General features: G+C 37.8%; 1 protein-coding gene across 1 annotated transcript in view; it reads right to left on the bottom strand.

Moving 5' to 3' along the window:
* ARID1B (AT rich interactive domain 1B (SWI1-like)) overlaps nucleotides 1–22,456 on the bottom strand; it is a 407,074-nt gene that overhangs the window by 373,056 nt on the left and 11,562 nt on the right. Inside the window, exon 2 of the mRNA XM_014545060.1 lies at nucleotides 18,572–18,669. Coding sequence (XP_014400546.1) covers nucleotides 18,572–18,574 — 3 coding nt within the window. The 5' untranslated portion in view covers nucleotides 18,575–18,669. The remainder of the gene's footprint in view (nucleotides 1–18,571; nucleotides 18,670–22,456) is intronic.

The raw sequence follows: 22,456 nt of genomic DNA, 5'->3' as shown, positions 1-22,456 counted from the left end.
CCCTTCCCCAGAGCACGGTACCAATGTGCCTGAAATATCTGGATTCCTCGAACACTTCCTGAGTAGCCCAAAGTCCCGAAACCCTCTCATGTCAGGACGCGGGTGGAGATTTCAGATCACCCGATAGAACCATATTATTGCAAGACAATTGCCAGTGCTGGAATAACTGTAAAAACAGTGACAGCCCACAGTGAATGAGTGACAGGATCTGGTACAAAGGGCTCTACATGCCTCATCACAACTGATCTTCACGGAGATCCTAGGAGGCAGGTGTATGGATAGGATGGGTAGGAGGATCCTGAGAGAACATAAGGTAAAGCGATCTGCTTAAACGCATGCAAGCAGCAAACACAGATTCTGGGACTGGACACAGGTACGTCTGACTCCAAACGGGGGTGGGGTGGGGTCTCCAGCTAATCCACATCTTACGGACGTCCTGTGCCAGTGGCCATGCTCTCCTGATCCTAAGTGAGGCTGCACGTCTCCCTGCTTCCCCGACTAAATTTGGTTCTGTAGTTTCTGCCCAACTCAATCAATGGACGGGTCACATTCCAGGGTCAGATGCTGCCAGGCTGTTCTGGTCCACTGTGGCTACCTTTTCATGCTCCCCTAAACCACAACGTATGAACCATGCCCTTACTTCTCTTAATTCAGGACTACCAATAATTTGGAATAGGAAATGCTATTCCAAATTATTGGTAGAAATATATTTCTATTTGGCAAGGCTTTATTAGGTTTTTTTTCTTCCCTCCCTCATTCTCTCCCCTTCTTCCTTTTGTTCTTCCTTCTTTCTTTTTTTCTATAAGACAAACTTTAAATTCTTCTAAGGTCTTAGGAAAACTGTAACATCTATAAAAGAGATGTTTATAGTCCATTGTGAGAAACTGTCTTGCACATTTTGTTATACGGGCAGTCTTTTGTTCTATACAGAATTCGTGTTAATAAAATGTACTGTGAAGGCTTGCTGAAGGAAGCAGGGTCATAAGGGAACTGTTCAGATAATATGCTGCGTGACATTTTGATACGATATTTGTGGGGAATATTTTCTATTTTCCTTCTACTTTAGAATAGGATTTTATAAAACCCTCAAATTAAAAATTTTTTAGTACATATATACTAGCAAATCAATGAAAGAAAAACATTATTTGAACCTCAATAATTTAGAGTTAATGATCATTTGAATTGGAACAAGGCTAAAAGTAAACATATTCATTGAAAGAGTAAAGGGGAATTAAAATCATGAGGCACACACTCCCCTTCACACACACCCAATAGTCTCCCTTAAACACATGTATATGCTCTCACACCCCAAGATACAGCACACCCCCAGATAGACCCAGAAACAAACAAATATCATTAGTAATTGAAACCATTGACATTTTAAAAGTTATCAATCCAACAAACTCAAATTCAAGTATACCTGAATTTAATAGTAACTAGTAAATACAAAGATTGAGGAGTATAGATGGGAATGGGAAATATTTTTCTATTTAGAAGCATAAAACTAATATACTCTGTTTATTATACAACACTAGAGGCCTGGCGCACGAAATTCGTGCGTGGATACGGTCCCTGGGCCTGGCCTATGATCAGGGCCATCTTCCCCGGCAGCCGGCCTTGCCCCCCGCTGCCACCCACCCCCAGTTCCCTGTTCGCCATTGGGCGATCGGAGCCTGCTGGCCAGGGAAAGGGACTGAGAGGTGGTCAGTGCGCCTCATAGTGACTGGTCGAGTGGTCATTCTGGTCATTCTGCCGTTGGGGTAAATTTGCATATTACCCTTTTGTTATATAGGATAGGACCTTCCTAATTGATACCACTTGCTGTTCCACTTATTGCATTTACTTAAAGAAGTTTTAAAAAGGCTTTAGAAATGTCCATCCTTTAGACTAACTTAGATTCATTTTCCTAATTTAGTCTAAACTGGTGATGTTTCACTGTGAAGCATTCTAAACTGAAATATAAAATAATTGGGAACTTTTTTTAAAATATATTTTATTGATTTTTTACAGAGAAGAAGGGAGAGAGATAGAGAGTCAGAAACATCAATGAGAGAGAAACATCGATCAGCTGCCTCCTGCACACCCCCCACTGGGGATGTGCCCGCAACCAAGGTACATGCCCTTGACCGGAATCGAACCCGGGACCCTTCATTCCGCAGGCCGACACTCCATTCACTGAGCCAAATTGGCCAGGAAATTGGGAACTTTATGTGACCTCTTCCCCTGCTTGACACAGACCACAGAGAATAAAATAATTTCTCAACTACATGGCAATGTGATATCCTAAGCCAGTTTCATTAAACTTTCTTTTCAAAATTAAAAATATTTTATAATATTTTCCAATAATAAAAGTATTATATATTAATTGTATAAAGTCTACACAATAAAAGTAAGGCTTTGCTAGAAAATTAAAATAATCTGTAATCCCACTCTATGGAGAACATTTATTTAAATGTAGATCTATATTTGGGTGTAAGTCAAGACTTTTTCTATAATGTCTGGTTCTAGCAACATGGGGGATCCTCTCACATCCTGTAATATACACATAGATATTTTGGGTAAAATATAATAAAATAAAATAAATTACTAATACACAAATATATCATGCTTTCAAAAGTAGATAATTCAGCCAAGAAGGAGGAAAGGGAAAGGCTCTGGTAGCTACAGCTAGAAGCTGGGCTGATAGAACCAGCACCTAAAGAATGGGAGTTGGGGTATAAACTTCACATGAAGAGAAGAGATGGCCTTGGGTTCACTGATACAACATTTAAAACATGTATTGCCATATATTTACTTTGTGAAACTACTAAAGAAATGATAAAATAATAAGGTTAGGATAACAGTAGCCTCTGAAGGGAAAGGAAATAGGTGGTTTATTGGCGGGGAGTATACAGGAGAAAGTAAAAGTAATGGTGTTGGCCTTTTTGTTCTTTTCCTGTAGTCAATGGTGAGTATTTAAGTGTTACACTAGTTTTCTTTTTTGTGTTTTTCCCATTATTCTTTATATTTCACATATATTTTAAGGTGTTGTTTTGTATCTGCTCAGAACTCCTTAAAAGCCATGTAAAAGATAGAATGCTAAAGAAGGACACTTTCCCAGAACTGAGAAAGGACATCAGTCCTCAGCTTGTAGTACACCTCGGCCCTCGAAGGTTAAATAAAAACAAATTCAAACCTGGGTAGTTGAGGGTGAAACTACAGAGCACAAAAGACAGAGAGAAAAGACGGGGAGACCAGACGGATCGTCCTCAAAGGAAAAAGTCCATTTCTCTGCAACAAGACAAACTCCAGAAGTGAAATAACAACTCTCACTGCTGAAAAGGGAAAAAAATCCCAAATGGAATTTTTTACCCAGCTAAGTTTCCTTCAAGAGGGAGGGCTAACCTCTGATCTCAGAGTTTACCAGGAACAGACCTTCACTGGAAGAACGACTGAAAGATGTACTTGATTAAGAAGAAAAATGGACCCTGAAAACAGATGTTGGAGACAAAGGGCAGAAGTAAACAAAGAAATTTGCAAACAATTTTGTAAAACAAACAAAAACAACAACAAAAAATGGGGTGGATTATGTTTTGTGGGACATAAAGTTCTCATAATTTGGGAAACCCTTTCTAAGAAAAGTATTAATAGAAAATGAGGTACAAAAGTTTACATTTCCTTTGAGGAATAGAAATCACAACAAGTTAAAAATTTAAATTGTAGCTAAATGCTACAAAACCTTATAAAATTCAGGCATATAATACATTCTTCTAAGTATTGTCATTATAATTTCACCTCCTCTATATCACATTTTATTGTCTACATTTTTTGCCCACATACTCTTTGCTCACCTCCTGATGTGAAAATGACTTTTAAATATCATCCTACATGAAGAAGTAGAAAGATTAATTAGTCTTCTAACACAGTTGGTCAAACTTTGTTCCTTTAAAAGAAAATCAGCCATAGTTTAGAAACGTTTATTTTAGCTTCACATTTGTTATTGGTATTGGGGGGAGTCTTCAGGTAACTGCAGCCCTTTGATCTCACTGTCACAGCAAGCTGATCAAGGTCGCTGGGTTTCACCACACCCCTATCCCTCCCACCCCTACCTTGCCAGGGCAGTTCTCAGCCGTGGAGTGTGCCAAGTCACGTGGCTCTCAGGCTGAGAGTGGAACAGTGTCTCAGTCAGATTCTTGTCTGTGGGGAAGACGCTGAGGCTCCATGCCCGATGCCCATCCCCTCTCCCACAGCCCCAAGACCACCATGGGAGCAAGAAGGATGAGCTCGAGGCTGGCAGGACTCCATTCCTCTAACTCTCCTGGGGCTGCTGCTTCCTCCTGGTTTCAGAGCCTCCAGAGGGTCCAGTAAGTTAGGGCCCTGAAGCTAAAACTTAGGTACATGGTAAATTCACTTCAAGCAGGGACTGTAGAAAACAACATTAACAAAACAGCAATAATAGTTATAGGAATAATTACTTCCCACTAATATGTCCACACAAAGGAGAAAGTGGGGATACTATAAAAACACTCTTAACTTCTCTCTGTACCCTTACCATTCCTCCTAAAGGCACGAATGAAGAGCTCTCCATGGAAGGAGAGCTCTACCTGGAGGAAGAGCTCTCTATGCTGGGCTCAGCCCCTGCTATTCTCTCTCCTTCAGCTCTGCCTGTCCCCAGAGAAGGAATGTTCTGGTCTGTCTATGTCCAGGTGGTGAGCAACCAGCCTTATTAGGGAGGCCTGCTGTTGCCTCACTGTGCATCGGGGCTAAGTCCACCTAATTCATGAACAAAGTATCAGCAAGCCCATCTGGCCACAGATCTAAAATTACTATCTCCAATCAACTCTACATGAAAGAAAGCTAATATTATATTTTGATTTTCAATCTCTTATTCCTGACTCTCTTCCCGCTTCTTTCTCTGTATTGGTTCTGAATTCCAGAGAGAAAGAGAAGTGCTAGGTATGGGATAATCTACAACCCTAATAATAAAGGCTAATTTGGGGAGATTTAAAAAAAACAGGGGAAACTAATAAACTAGATAATACAGGGGAAGAGAGAATAGAGCTACTGATTACCTCAGTCTTCCTTAAGTTGTGTGGTATGTTCAGAATGTAAGCATGACCTCTCAAAGGAAGAGAATATACATCTTCCAAAACACTGTGTGTGGGGGGAGGGCAAAATCAATCCAATAGGAAGCAGAAAAAAAATAATAATAAATATGGTAAATAAAAAACATAAAATAAAATCGTAGAAATAAATCCAACTATCAGCGATCCTAATAAATGTAAACATTAAATTCGCCTGTTAAAAAATAGAGATTATCTGAATAGAAATACAAATTCTATCTGTATGCCCTTTGCAAGCATAAATGGCAATGAACCCCCAAATCTGAAATAAAATTACGGTAAAAAATATTCTAGGTAAAGACTAAACAAAGATAGGAAGGCAATATTAATTAGAAGAAATAGAATTTAGGGCAATAGTATTAAGTTTAAAATGACCATTATTTAATGATAAAAAGAATAATTACCAAGAAAATATAATAATCCTGAGCTGCCATGTATCCAAAAATATAGGTTGGAAAATATATAAAAACAAATAATGATATATATACTAATAGAATTATTATAACCCCCAATAATGATGGGCATTTTTAACACACATCTCTCAGAAACTGAAATAGAAAGCCTACAAATACTGGTAATAAACAACACAATTAATAAGCTTATTCAATGGACATATACAGAATCCTGCCCCCAATAATTAGAGAAAACAGATCATTACTAGAAGGTGACCACTACCCAGTCACAACAAATACCAATGTAATATAGTCAGAAATTTAAAAACCAACAATGAGATATAGTTAGAAATTTAAAAACCAACAAGATAACTTAGAAATTCTATCATTTTAGAAACTAAAAAACACTTTAAGATAGGCAGATAGGTAGATAGATAGATAGATAGATAGATGAAAAGGCAACTAGATAGATAAATAAGAGATGATAGAATCATACTATACATAATCCCATGAACTGCTTTTGTCATTTAATAACAGATTGTGCATCTTCTTTTATGTTAATAACTAGAGGTCTGGTGCACGGATCCGTGCACTGGTGGGGTCCCTCAGCCTGGCCTGCGCCCTCATGCAATCCAGGACCCCTTGGGGGATGTTGGACTGCCGGTTTCAGGCCAAAACTGGCAGCCGAACATCCCCCAAGGGATGAAGTAGTGTGTGAAGCAGCAGGCAGCCAGGTGCCGCGCTGCTCCCACTCATCCCGGCCCTGCTGTGCCTGCCTCCACTGCTCGGTAGTGCGCTGCCACGGAGGTGGGAGAGGCTCACATGTCTGGCGCCCATCAGTCAGCTGGGCGGCACTCCCGCTGTGGGAGCACACTGACCACAGGGAGCAGCTCCTGCATTGAGTGTCTGCCCCTTGGTGGTCAGTGCACATCATAGCGACTGGTCGACCAGTTGTTCCGGTCATTTGGTCCTAGCAATCCATTAGGCTTTTATATATATAGAAGATTATAGATCCTTATCAACATTTTACCAATTGTATAGTATTTCATCATCTGAATGTACCATGATTTATTTGCTGCGGAGTCATTCATGAGTCAACATTTTGGTTCTGTGGCAGAAACTGCAGATTGCCCCTAATATTCCTTCTTTCCTTGTCCTTAGTAACAAAACTCCTTCTTTTTAGCTAGGCAGGTGCTGTTTGGAATAAAGGCTTATTTCCCAGTTCCTTTTGTAGTCAGGTGTGGCCATGTAACGAACTGAAATGTTATGTTTAACTTCCAGGAACTATCTTTAAAAAGAAGAACCTTGCTTTCTTCTTCATATCTTCCTGCTGGCCGGAGTATGGATAACTATCTCAGACCACAAGCTAAAATCTTCATGTTGAAGAGGTTGCAGACACAAAATAGAAGGAACCTGGGTCACTATTGACCATGAAGTTGCAATATTAGCTATGGATTGCTTATCTCAGGACTTTATTACATGGTAGGAAAATAAATTTCTAATTCATTTAAGCTATTGGTATTTGGTATTTTCCTGAATAACACATTTTGCCAAATATTTTGCCATAATGATTAGCTGTTATAGCACTTCTTTTATGCATATATTTTCCTACATGTTCTAAAGATATGTATAAGTCATGGAATATATCCTTTTAAGAGCTTTTGAGATGTATTGCCAAATTTCACTCCATTACGCTTCCACCAGAATTGTATAAAAGTGCTCCATTTTCCCACATTCTTTTCCTAATTGACTTTAAGATGACTCTTTACATATTAAATACTTAACTCTTTGCCTTACATATTATAAATATTTTCTTCAGTTTATTAGGTTAAACATAGTTTATGGTATTTTATGCAGAATTTTTTTAACTTTATCAGGATTTTTCTTCCTCTTTATTTTCTGTCTCTGGTATTTTTTTAGAAAGTCCTCTCTTCTTATAGATTATAGAAATATTTACCTAAATATCCACCAATACTTTTATATGTTGTTTTGTTTTTCTTTGAGTTACTTCAAAATTGTTAATCTATCTAGTATTTCTTTTGTTATATGATAAGGATCCAAATTCTTTTTCTAAATAGTTAATCAAGTATTTCAACTTTTATAGAATAAGCCATCCTTTATCCCCTGATACAAAATGCTATCTCTAGGAAAAACTGAATTGTCCTCATGTACATGGGTCATTTTTATTTTTATTTATTTACTTATTTATATTTTGTTCATCCTCACCCAATAATATTTTTTCCATTGATTTTTTGAGAGAGTGAAAGGGAGGGAGGAGAGAGAGAGAGAAATGAATTTTAAAATCTTTTTTCTTAATATTACAGCAAAATAATAAAAAAAATACATCTATGAGAATTGGAACTTTTATTTGAATTTCATTATAATTTTATATTTATTTGCAAATATTTGACACTTTTTCATTATTAACACAATATATTGATATGACCCATCAATACAATATATATTTTTTTAATTTTAAATGAAGTCACTTTGATCTTTTTCTGAGATGTTATCATACCCTTGAAACTAACTAGGTCATGAAGCATCCTGTTAATGTTAATCATTTTGGTGAGCATGAGAAGTTGTAAAGGCCTTTTCCTCCAATGTACTTATATTCCACTAAAGGTAATTAAGACTTCATTGAATTGGCACAGAGTCGTGCAAAACAGGAATAAAACTCTGTATGTTATTACTGTAAATACACTCTCTGTGCTTACATTCTGCAAACTGGCTGGATTGACAAATGGCAGTAAGAGCACAGGGGACTGATCTGGAATAGTAAAGGAGAGGGAGGGGGCACTGTATGGGGCGGAAGTAGCATTTGAATATAAAAAGTAAATTCTGAGGCAGATTCACATGTGTTCTAGGCTAGCAAAGACGATATGAATGTACAATAATTTTTTAAAAAGTGAAATTAGGGAGAAGGGAACCAATTATTAGAAAACCTTTCAACATGGATCAGGCAATATAGATTTTATGTGAGCAAAAGTTTGAACCTATTGTAGTTTCTGAAAATGAGTATGAAAAATCAAAATAATGCTTAAGGAATACAATTCTTGCTACAGTGAGCACACAAGTTTGGATAAAAGATAATTAACAATCTGGCTAGGGAACTGGTACAATAATTTATTTTGGAATTCTTTTTTACTCAATAATTTTTACAGAATATTACTCATTATGTGCCTAGCATTGTGTCAGCATTAAAATGACTTTGTTTGCAGGCCCAAATCTATTTTCCCAAGGCCTTCACGACAGATGTCTAATGACACCACTTACAAAGAGGGAGACATTCCCCAGGTACTTCTGTACTTTGTTCAACAGAAATTTAACTGCCCAACTGGATGTGTGATTGATGTTATTCAATGATTAATGCAGCAAACTCCCTACTTTACCCTCTGCAGCAGAAATCTCCATTTAACCCCTTGGGATATGTAAGTGCCTCATTTCTTAAGAAACTACAGTGAGATTAGGAAGAAGGGAGGGCTTCAGAAAGCAATTAGGAAGAGGGCAGTTTAATCCCTCCTTCTTATTGAAAAGCAGCTTCGACCAAGGCACTGCTACTAAAAGAAACTTTAACCTACAAAGGAGTTTGCAAGAAAATGATCAAATAGGAAAGTCAGAGGAATAAGTAAAACAGCTATTAGAACAACCTGTTTCTCTTCTTCTGTTTGTTTTTTCAATGCGTTGAGTCCAATCACGGAAAAATCTCACTGAAATATGTATTTGTAAGCACCTCACAGTAACTTGTAAGCACTGTGAGGTCTGTAAAAGCCACTCTTCCTGTAGCATGAATACATGTTTTCAACATATAATTGAAGTCTAATGATGTGAAGCAAAATACTTTTGTGTCTGGCTGTTGCTGCTATTTAGCACTGGAAGAGTCATGTGGAATTGCACATCTCCTACAAAGTGAGCTTCAAAATATTCACTTCATTTGTGCCTTTAATTCCCCTCCACTTCCCCTTACTCAGAATTAATAGCTGCTAAGTGACACGGTATGAGAGGAGATGACAAAGTGCTGCATATAAGCATAGGTCCTTTGCAAAAGCACTTAAAAAAATTCTTAAACTGAAGTGTAATTGACATAAAACATTATATTAGTTTCAGGCATAAACATAATGATTCAATATTTGTATACATTGTAAAATGATCACCATGATATTCTAGTTAACATCCATCACCACACACAGTTACAAAAAAATTATTTTCTCTTGTGATGAGACCTTTTAGATCTAATCTCTTAACAACTTTCAAATATGCAGTACAGTATTATTAACTATAGTCACCATGCTGTATAACATTTAATTTTTGTTTTTCAAGCCCACTTTCCCTCAGACCTGGTGTGCCTATGTCCCTGGGCATCACCTCTGACCTCAGGGGCACCTTATCTCGTTGGTCAGCTATTGAAAGAGACTAGGGCTGCAGGAGGGAGAAAAGAGAAGGGACTGATGATATGCCTTGTCTTGTTCCTGTTGTTGAAAAAAGTCTGTATGTTGTGGTTCCCAATAAAATATTATAGATAAAAATGACTTTCACAATTAGCTACATGTTTTTATAAGAATAATATGTGCTCATGGCAACAAACAAACAAAGAAATAAAACAGAACAACAACAAAACCAAAAAAAAAAAAAAAAAAAAAGAAAGTAAATGGTCCAGAAGAATGTACAAAGCAAAAGTACTTCTCACCTACTTTCAAAATTAGTTTATTTTAGATAAATGGATTATACATGTTCTCCAACTTGGTTTTTATTTATTTATTTTTTTTTGCTAAAAGCTATTTATCTTGGACTTCTTTCTTCGTTCAAACATCTATATGCAAGCACAGATGTGCCATAACATGTAGGAGAACACGATCTAATGGATGGGCCTTCGGCTGGTTGTTGGCTATTTGCAAGTAATGTGGCAATGATTATTCTTATTCATGCATGTAAAAACACTATAGGATAAATTTCTGAATGGAATTGGAAGATCAAAGGATGTATTTAAATTTAAAAGTAACATTTACAGGTTAAAGCTTAATACACCCTGCCAAACTGTTCTCTAAAAGGGCTGCCTCAGTTTACACTGCTCCTGATGGAGCCCAAGACTGCACAGTCCCCACACCCACAAATAGTTCCGACCATGGCATATGAAAGAGGAAAAGTCACTTTTCCATTTTAGAAGTTTTCATTTCTTCAATTATAATTGAGCTTGCACTTTGTATATCCTTATCAGATTCTCCCCCACCCACCCCTGCAAACAAATTGTTTATCCATTATTTTAAAATCTACTTGTTTACCTTTTTATTGATATGTATAAAAACATTTGGATATTAAGGAAATTAACACCTTGTCATACATTCTAAAGATGTTTTTCCTTATTCTATCTTCTACCTCTCTGAACCACTCTTTCATCTCTTCCATCTCTTTCTCTCTGTACTTTATTGTAGGTGATTTCCTCATATATATCTCCTTGTTTGCTAATTTTCTCTTTGGATGTGTCTAAAATGCTATTTAACCTATCCAGTGAGATTTTAATGAGCATAATTTTCATTTCTATGCCTTTCATTTGCTTCTTTTCAAATTTGCCTATTCTTTATTTCCATGGTATCTTATTGTTTCCTTATGTTTTCCTTTCCTTAAAATCTCTTCATTCACTTTATTTATTATAGAGAGTTTTTTATTTTGTTTGGTTATTTGTAGTTGTTCTGGTAATTCTCTTAATTTTTTCCTCTGATGCCTCTCCATTATGGTAGTTTATAACATCTTATTGTTGTTGTGCATTCATCTTCAGAGGGTTCATTTGTTTTTCAGAGAGAGCATTTTGTGATGGACTGAATTGTGTCCCCTCTCCTCCAAAATGCATATGCTGAAGTTCTAACCCCCCAATGTAATTTATTTGTACACAGCGTTTTTAAAGAAATAACTAACAGCCCAGTCGCATGGCTCAGTGGTCGAGCATCGACCTATGAACCAGGTGGTAATGGTCAATTCCCAATCAGGGCACATGCCCAGATTGTGGGCTCGATCCCCAGTGTGGGGCATGCAGAAGGCAGCTTATCAATGATTCTCTCTCATCATTGATGTTTCTCTCCCTCTCTCTCTCTCTCTCTCTCTCTCTCTCTCTCTCTCTCTCTTCATTCCTGAAATCAATTTTAAAAAACATAAAAAAAGTAACTAACGTAAATGAGGACATAAGGGTGGGGCCCTGATCCAATATGATTAGTGTCCTTATGAGAAATGGAAGAAACACCAAAGATGCATGCACATAGAGAAAAGGCCATGTGAAGAGGCAGCAAGAAGACCATCTGCAAATCAAGGAGAGAAGAGAAAACAACCGTCAATACCTTGATCTTGGACTTTCAGTCTCCAGAACTATGAGGAGACAAATGCCATTACTTAAGCCACCCCTGCTGTGGTATTTTGTCATGGCAGTCCTAGTGGACTGTTACAGCTTCTGACCTCTAGGCTGTGAAAGTGACCTCACAGAGTGCTTTTGCATTTACTTCTATCAGATTCCTAGGGTTTCAAGGCTCTGGACCTATTTTTATGTTAATTTATTGGCTTAGAGTAGCGATTTTTAAATCTTTCATCTCATGACACACATAAACTAATTGCTAAAATTCTGAGCCACATCAAGAATATACTTTTTGCCGATCTGACCCACAAAAGGTATCATTTCGATTCATTCACACTGGACAGTTATAGTTGTGTTGGCTGTTGTCATTTTTTTATTTGACAATCTAAGGCAGTGATGGCGAATCAATGACACGCGTGTCAGAGGTGACATGCGAACTCATTTTTTTGGTTGATTTTCTTTGTTAAATGGCATTTAAATATATAAAATAAATATCAAAAATATAAGTCTTTGTTTTACTATGGTTGCAAAGATCAAAAAATTTCTATATGTGACACGGCACCAGAGTTAAGTTAGGGTTTTTCAAAATGCTGACGCGCCGAGCTCAAAAGGTTCGCCATCACTGTCCTAGAGAATCTGACACCAGCATAGGCCATCTATTGAGATGTCTGAATTTATATTATTTGCTTAGAAAACTAACCCTAAGTCTCTTTTCTTGGAGTGGACTCTCTAAGCCAGCAATTTTTAACTGGTGTGCCACAAGAATTTTTACAACATTCAGTACCCGACGTTTTAGTTGGGGGCACTGACCCCTTTTCCCTTATCAGTGATGGCGAACCTTTTGAGCTTGGCGTGTCAGCATTTTGAAAAACCCTAACTTAACTCTGGTGCCGTGTCACATATAGAAATTTTTTGATCTTTGCAACCATAGTAAAACAAAGACTTATATTTTTGATATTTATTTTATATATTTAAATGCCATTTAACAAAGAAAAATCAACCAAAAAAATGAGTTCGCGTGTCACTTCTGACACGCGTGTCATAGGTTCGCCATCACTGCTCTAGGATGATGTCCCCTCCCGGGCCTGTACCCTTTCCAGGACTCAATAACAGCAAGCATCCTTGCTCCTTCCACAGGCCAATGAGTGGAGTTTTTCTAGCTCTCCTTCTGAGGGGCTAGGCTTTCTGCAGGGGACTGGCTTCAGTTTCTCTGCCTAGTGAGTCTAAGGACTCATCTCCTGTCCTTCTGCCTTTTCCCGTGTCCATCCTCATCCCCAGAGGTCCTTGTAGCATCAGTTTGTACTTATTGTTTTGGCTTTGATTTCTTGCTTTGTTTCTGATATCTGGAGAGTTTTTAATTTAATTTTGTTCATCACTCCCAGAAATTTGCAGTAGAAAGGGAATCTTTATATATATTTCAGACAGGAAGGGAGAGGGATAGAGTGATAGAAACATCAATGATGAGAGAGAATTGATTGGCTTCCTCCTGTATGCCCAACACTGGGGATCGAACCTGCAACCCAGGCATGTACTGTGGCTTTATGGTTCAGATCAATGCTCAACCACTGAGACACGCCAGCTGGGCAAAAGGGAATCTTTCCATGTCATATTTGTCCACCGTGTTCACTTGTGTGTATCAGAAGGTGTAGATTTTCCCCCTAACATGCTAGAAGTAAATTTGTTTTTGTTAGAGTAGGGCTATGTCTAAATTCATCACAACTATTTTTTAAAGTTATACTGTAGATAGGAGAATAAATTAATTTTAGAATAAACAACCTTCAATAATGTGATGAAACTATCATTAGGGACCTTATTTCCTGACTTGATATCAGTGTAATATACATATAGACTTGTGGCTTAAGAGACAACAAATACTAAAAATATACATAATTATAAGTTGAAAAACAAGAAAAAGTCTGCATTTTTGTGCTTATATTATAATTTCAAAGTTGTTAATATCTTAATTGGCCTTTAATGTACTGCTATGGACTGAATTGTGTCCCCCCCAAAAAAATTCATATGTTGATGCCCTATCCCAATGTGATGGTATTTGAAAATAAGGCTTTAGAGGTAATTAGGGTTAAATGAGTCATGACGTTATGACCCTCATGATGGGATTGGTAGCTTTATAAGAAGAGGCAGAGAGAGAGATTGCTCTCTCTCAGTCATTTGAGGACACAGGGAAAAGGTGGCTATCTGCAAACCAGAGAGAGGGCTCTTAACCAGGAACCAAATCAGTCAGTACCTTGATCCTGGACTCCCCAGCCTCCAGAACTGAGAAGTAAATGCCTGCTATTTAAGCCAACCAATCTATGGTATTTTGTTATAGCAGCCTGATCAGACTAATACATGCACACACTGTCCACCCAATTCATTTTCCTACCATCTGTTTTTCAGGTTTATGCTGTCCCTACATACTTACCATATAAGTAATAAATGATAGTTTATGATCACCCAAAATTCAGAATAGTTAACAGGTTGTCAAGTTTCTGAAACCCATTTTCCCTATTTAAAGTTCTCCTGACTCAAATGCACTATGTATTTTTATTCTTTTTGTTTCTAATCCTCACCTGAGGAATATGTTTTTATTGATTTTTCGAGAGACAGGAAGTGGGGGAGGGGAGAGGAAGAGAGAGAGAGATGTGAAAAGGAAACATCAATTGGGTGCTGCCTGTATGTGCCCCAGCCAGGGATCAAACCCACAACCTAGGTATGTGCCCTGACTGGTACTCAAACCTGTAACCTTTTTGGTGTACAGGTCAACTGAGCAACCTGGCCAGGGCTCAAATACACTCTTAATTATTCAAAGTAATTCAATGTAATGGTCTCCTTCTTATTCAGCTATCTGAGGTTTGATTAAGATGAATGCATGCAAGAGCCCACACCAGACTTCGTGCTGGGAGTGTCATATGACCTTACCAGAATGTAACCACCAATAAATAGCACGTCCTGGCACAGACTGAATGGGTGAAATGTGCTTGCTGTGAGATCCTCGCAGCATTCCACGTTCTCTTAACAACTTGGGTTGTGGGAGGATGAAGGAGAAGAAGCATAATGCTCTCTCTTTCTAAGGCAACATGAATTCAAGCAGTAAAGTGTATTATATTTCCATTTTTTCTAATAGCCATGTAAAAACTATGACCAAAGGAAGGGAGGGATTGAAGGAAACTATGAACTAACCTCCAATGGGAACCAAGAGACCTTCTGCCTTTCCAGACTGTTCCATTACAGCTTCACCCTTACCCATAATTCAAGTTGTCCTTAAAAGAGTCCGTGAAACTTTAAATTGGCTCATTCCCATTTGCAAAGCAAGTGGTTTGGGTATTGTTATCCCAATGCCATTTAATTTCCTGGAATGATGGCAAAGCAAGTCATGCTGCATGTATACAGATTTCTTTGTAAAATATTTGTCTGGAGCCTGCCTTCTCCAAGAATTGTGCTGAACCAGCAGGATGGGCATCTCTTGGGGGCTTCTCCAGGGTAGCATGTTGGCCCCACCCCAAAACTACCAAGTCGAAGCTACAGTTTATCAAGATCGCCAAGTGATGCCTGTGCTCATCGAGTTTGAGAGGCACTGGCATAGAGTATTGTGCTCTCCACTCATTAATAAAACCTCAGGAGCAAGACAAAGGTTTTCCCATTATCCTAACATGGCATTTTGATATTCTACTAACAATTAGGATTCACAGTAGGGTCTCTTTTTCCACGTATAAGAAAACCTAATAGTTAAGTCTACAAATGAATCAGAAAAATTGTTTCCATTTCAATTTAGTATGAATGCAGTCTTGCTCACAACTGCTAAATTGGAAGCAAAGAACTGTTTCCTTTCAGGTTAATGGGTTTCCCCTCATCAAGCTGTCCTTCTTTCATGTAATCTAGTCTTGCCTCCACCTATTTATTTTTTGATAACTGTTCTTCTTTTTAATAGGATTATCCATCCTTCCAATATTAACAGCAATTAGACGCACCTCATGGTGTGTCATGCCAACTCAATCTGCGACTGTCAGAGTAGGATGATCTTAGTCTTGTCTCAGTAACAAACTTTGACAACCAAAACAAAGCAGCAGGCAAAATACACGAAGAGAATTAACAATATAGGATCACAGATGACAGGAACTTCTCCAACAGGATGGCTGCCTCTGCCCATTCTATCCACATGGAAACAATGGCGCTCACCATGCTGGTACTGGTGATGCGGGGACATAGTCTTCAATTGTATTTTTTTGGAAATGTGTTTAGAGAAGACTCCTTAAAAGCCTTAGAAATATTAACATTCTCTTTCCAATTCTAATCTATTTAATTTTATTGGAAAACATTTACATAGCTCATCAGCAGACTCTCTAGTATCGAGTAATATTTAGCACGCTGTAATCATGGGAAGGAGAGATTTAGATTAAATGCTGCTTTTTATTACTATTCAATCATCATAAGTTGTTCCATTTTTCATCTTTTTAGTCAACAGATTTCAAAGGTGGGAAAATATCTTCATTTACAGATATACCTATATTTATCTCCTATTATATTTTCCATTAGTGTCTACATGAGATTTATTCCTGGTGATTCCCAACAAAGTAAATGTGAATCTTCCAACACCAGATGCTAATAATAAAGATAAATGCTCCCCATCTCACAGAGAAGTTACAGGAATAAATTAGATAATAGTTACAGAGGAATTTGACCTTACTAGAGAAAGTATATAAATGAAATGTGAAAAACAAACATTTAAAGAACAAAAATTTCATTCAATTGTAGTCAAATTGACTTGACAGTCCCAAATTAGGCTCTGAGTAAAGAAAACAGGCCTACTAATCGTGGTTTCCCTGGCTGTGGATCAATGCCAAGTACTGACAATGAATTCCAGGTCTGGGCTGAAACCTCGGGCATCCGTTTGAATATGTGCAAAATGATCTCTTTGTCTTTCTCTGTATGTCTACATTTTTTATACTTGGAATACTGGTAAAGCTTTGCATAATTTGGGATAAATGATCAGATATTTTAAACCTCTTTCTACATTTAATAACATATAAGGATTGGCCCTAACCGGTTTGGCTCAGTGGATAGAGCATCAGCCTGCGGACTGAAGGGTCCCAGGTTCGATTCCGGTCAAGGGCATGTACCTTGGTTGCGGGCACATCCCCAGTAGGAGGTCTGCAGGAGGCAGCTGATCGATGTTTCTAACTCTCTATCCCTCTCCCTTCCTACCTGTTGACATAGGTAACACATATACATCCAGACAAACTCTTTTTACATTTACATTATCTAGAACCAAAATGGAGTTTTCAGCAGGACAATGGACAAAGAGAGAATCCTAGTTATTATATTGAAAGGCAAAGCTGTCCTCACAGGTATGGGAAAACTCATTTTTTTAAAAATTGATGTTTTAGAAAGAAGGGGGGGGGGAGAGAGATTAATTGAACCCACGACTCAGGTATATTCCCTGACCAGGAATTGAATCTGCAACCCTTGGGTGCACTGGATGATGCTCCAACCAACTGAGCCAGCCAGCCAGGGCAAAGCTCATTGTTAATGGGGTTATTTGTGGGACACAGGAAAGTCATCCAACCCCACCTATTTTTCAAACGTCTAGCCACATTGTCCCAGATTCTAGCATTTAAGATTCTTCCAAGTTAAAAGAAGTAGCTGCATATTCATGGGAAAAGGCGAGATTAAAAACTATAGGAAGACCAACAATGTAAGGAACCAACACTTACTGCATCCCTACTTCGTGCCAGGCACTATTCTAAGTGCTATACCAGAACTATCTCATTTAATTCCCAGTTCAACCCTTTGAAATAGGTACGATTCTTATTCCAATGTTAACAGATGGGCGAACAGGCACAGGGAGGTTAAGAAGCCTGCCCAAGATGGCACAGGCTGCAAATGGCATATCTAGACCCCCCAACCCAGGCCTCTGCATCTGCACCCAGAACCAACATGTTTTCCTACAAGTGTAGGTGTTAGCACCATACAATATATTACTGTTTTAAAATGAGACAAGCTATACTTTGCCAACTTTGATGTAAGCAAAAATGTGAACACTGACAAATTTTAGATTGTTTGAGCAATTGTTGAATTTTTCTAGAACAGCCCAGGTTTTAATATTCGGGCAGCCTCCGCCCTCCCTTTTCAGAGAACGTGTCAACAGCAAACATTCACAGTACAATCTTACTGTGTTGAATTGCTCACTAAGAACAGAGCACATGCTAAAAGGAAAGCTCTCTTGTGGAGCCAACAGCAGATATTTGGGTGGGAATGAGAAATGCAACGTGGAAGTGAATTTAGAGGTGGAAATAGCCGAGGAGCTTAGATAATATACTGCGAGTAATTGACGTCTATTACATTGTAACTAACTTCTATAGTAAGAAGCTACCATGGATCTTGAATGTAGAATAGTTTCTTGATACATACAATGTAAAAAAGGCCTTTAGAATTGTTCTCTAATGGCAGAAATATGTGCTGTGCATGTTTTTTTATTTCTTTTATCCGATAAAACATGTGGCTTTTGGAAAGAGATGAACTGATACCCCAGGTTCCCTGCTCCTAACAGAACACTGTAATATGGTTAAGCACAAACCTTTCCATAGCAACAGACTTTGTATACAGACACGAACCCTATGTATCTCCCCTGAAGAAAGCTTTCAGGTTATAACAGACAAATTCAAAATAAAGCCTATGATCCCAGCACCCTGAAGCCTGCTTCCCAACACACTCAAGAAAGGATACATTGACAAACGACTCACCATGGCTCTCGTAGCTCATTTCTTTGCCTTCTTTTTTCTTTAAATGGCACTTCAGCCTTAACAGTTACAAAGGTTTCAAGAGCGAGGACTAGCACCACCTGAAAAAAAAAAAAAAAGGTCAGAAATCCAATACAATCTTGGTTTGAGAAGTTCAGCACTGGGCTTATTGAATAGCATTGGAAGTATTGGTTTCTTTATCTTGAGACCAAACACATTCATGCCTGCTACCCTTCACTGTTTTATTTAGTGCTTTTCCACTTTAAGAACATTATGTGAACACTGGCAACTTGGTTAGCTATAATTCTATACTAGTAATAGCCATTTCACATAGGGGAAAAGGTAGCTTGGAGGATGATATCTTGAAATGTTTTCATAAGCACATATAAAAAACATGGCATTAGGCATTGGGAGTACTGGCTAAAGGAGGGGCAAACTAGGCTTATGCAGAGAGTTGTGTATGTACAGGATAATGAGATTCCCCAAACGCTTGCCTATGCAGAGTGGATGTCTCCCATTGCTCAACCCAATTAGGCAGGAGGCGCTGCCTGGGGCTGGAGAGGAATCTGCTCACTATTGTCTCCGCGTGGGGAGAAGTGAATGCTCTGTGCAGCTAGCACTGTGCTTTGTGTTTTTAACATGCGGAACTAGGCTTGAGACTGCTATTGATTATGCTTAGGAGAGAGGAAGTTCATGATATGTTGCGAGTGTATGTACTATATTTCATCCCTATTCAGATTTAAAGCAGCATCCTTCTCCAAATAGTCTACTCTGAAGGTTGCATGCCGGAAAGTGAAACAGATGGTCCAGTTTTATATTTCTTTTCCTTTAGAATTTCTTATGCAGCTCAGGGACCTTGGTCTTCTGGGATCTCAAATTATATTTCAGGCCATTATACGTATATCAGCGTTGATTCTAAGATGGTATGTAAGAATTATTCAAGACCCACATGGCCGCAGCCTTCGCTGGTTCTTAGTATGCCATGTGCTGTTCATTTTAATTGAAAATATTCTAAAAGCAAGATTGATGTGTTTTCTATCCCCTTAAAATAGAAACAGGTTCTGGGCTCATAATTGAGCACTCATAAGCCCCCTCTCCTTATTAACATGCCCTCTCTAATTTGTGCTTCTGTTTGCACAATATAAATGGCCTTTAACAGCCCTTCATTCATACAATGGTCTCACTAACCCAAAGAAAATTAGTAGCAGCCAAAGGCCTATTTTTACTGACACAGAGACAAAAATGCTAATTACCTTAAAATATTCTCAAGTGTATATCTTTGGCACCCTTCCAGGCAAGGCTCAAAAGTTTTTTTCTTTTCCCCTGTTATTTACTAGTTATAGGGAAAGTTGTTTTTGTTTTACATTCAGGCTTCCACATAAGTATAAATTTGTATTTATAATTTGAAATCTTTTGAGTCCAGAGTACTAATGATGGGTGAAGTGTTCGTTTGCTTTCTCCTTACTCAGGGATACACTTGACAGCATTATTCATTTGTGATTAACTATGGTTTTACTATTTTGTTAAGGCACTCAGGGACATTTGCAGAAAAAAAAGTCTAAAAATTTGAATTTATTTAAACATATTAGTTACCATAAAATATTAATTTATTCTCAGAGTCACTTTTCTCTGATCATTAAATTTATTTGTCCAAGTTTATACTCTGAAGCACTCCCTTTTGAAATGGTTTTAAAACTGAAACCTCTGATGTACAAAATTCAATGTGACTTATTAAATTATGATATCAGGTGTGCTGACAATATTTACATAAAAACAGTAAGCTTTTTGTCATGTATGCAACATATATTTATTGAGGATGCATTATCTCCAGAGTACTTTGCTAGGCCTGGTAATGTAAAAAAAAAAAAAAAAATCAATAAGCTAAAAGGACTTGCCCTTGAGGGAATTTAAAATTCAAGTTTAGAGAAAGTGTCCATCCATGGATAAATGCATAAAGAAGATGTGGCATATATATATACAATGGAATATTATTCAGCTATAAAAAGAAGGAACTCTTGCCATTTGTGACAACATGGATGGCCTCTAAGGGCATTATGTTAAGTAAAATAAGTCAGACAGAGGAAGAGAAATATTTTATGATCTCACATGTGGAATCTAAAAAGGAAAAAAAAAAAAAAGGAGCTCATGGATATAGATAACAAATTAGTGGTTGCCAGAGGCAGGGGATGGAGATGGGAATAGGTGAAATAAGTGAAGGGATCAAAAAATACAAACTTCCAGGTATAAAATAAATAATCATGGCCTGAATGTATAGATAATAATACTTTGGTGCATATTTGAAAGTTGCTAAGGGAGTGGATCTTAAAAGTTTTAATCACATACACAACAAAATTGTAACTATGCATGATGATAAATGTTAACTAGGATTATTGTGGTGATTGTTTTGCAATATATATACAACTATAAAATCATTATACTGTACATCAGAAACTCATGTTGCATGTCAATTATACCTCAATAAAATTTTTAAAAAATCAAGTTTGGAGAAAAAAATATATTCACACTAAAAGTTAAATAACAGTATAGAACAGTGATTTTCAACCTGTGTGCTGCAAGAATTTTTTAAAACATGCAATATCTAACCATTTAATCAGGGGCAAGGGGCACTGGCTTCTCTTCCTTTAGATTGTCATTAGGGAAATGGAAACTGAACTGCAATAAGATATTACTGCACACCCACTAGAACAGCCACTAGACAGACACTAGCCAGTATTGGCCAGGATGTGGAGAAACTAGAACCCCCATACGTTGCTGATGGAAATATAAAATGATACAGCCACTCTGACAGATTTACTATGTCCTAAAAAGTTAAACATAAACTTACCATAAACCCAACAAGTCACTCCTAGGAATCTACTCAAGAGAAATGAAAACATATATCCAAACAAAGATAGATAGATAGATACATAGATAGATATGAATGTTCATAACAGCATTATTCATAATAGCCTAAAAGGCAATTTTATAGAGACAGTAAGCACATCAATGATCCCTTGGGGCTGGGGGCAAGAAAAGGGATTAACTAACTGCAAATGGGCGTGAGGGAACTTTAGGGGGTTATGAAAATATTCTAAAACTGCATTCTAGTGATGGCTGCGCAACTGTATACACTTACTAAAAATCAGTAAGATGTATACTTACAATGAGTGGATTTTATGGTATGTAAATTATCTATAATAATAAAAGCATAATATGCTAATTAGACCGGACAGCCCAACGACCTTCTGGATGTCCTTCCAGATGACCTTCTGGACAAAGCCAGGGCTACGAGGGCCAAGGCAAGCTGCCTTGGCTGCCAGGGCAGAGCCCCTTGCATGAATTTCGTGCATCCGGCCTCTAGTACTTTAATAAAGCTGTTCAAGAAAAAAACAGTGTCACATATTTTCATAGGAATGGGTCAAGGTAGTCACCTGAACTTTTCAATGCTGAAATGCACCTCAAACATGTATCGATATCAGCAAATGTGAATAATTCTTCACAGTTTGCCATGTCCCTTACAATTTTCAAATGTATTTGTTGTTCACACCAATCTTGTGAGGAAGGGTGAGCAAGTATTATGTAAGGAGTAATAAGCACTTCTGTTTTTCCTTTTAACTTTCTTTTGAGGAAACCTTAAATACTATATAGAGCATATAATTTAAAAATCAGAATCAGAAAATGGCGGAGGTTTAGACGGACGTGTTGGTGCTTTGTCCCAGAGCAGATAAGGGTGAGCAGCTGAAACGGGTAACATACAGCCCGAACAAGCAGAGGAGATTCAGCTGAGAGACAGTCTGCAGCCAGGAAAGACAGAGAACTCCTAGAAAATGGGGATGGTTAGAGATTGAGGCTGAAACCTCCCCCTGGGCGCCAGCTCAGCCGCGAGAC

This window comes from Myotis brandtii, unplaced genomic scaffold, assembly GCF_000412655.1.
Source record: "Myotis brandtii unplaced genomic scaffold, ASM41265v1 scaffold395, whole genome shotgun sequence".
NCBI classification, from domain to species: Eukaryota; Metazoa; Chordata; class Mammalia; order Chiroptera; family Vespertilionidae; genus Myotis; species Myotis brandtii.
The sequence above is the reverse complement of the archived record's forward strand: the minus strand, read 5'-3'. Positions and strand labels throughout refer to the sequence as shown.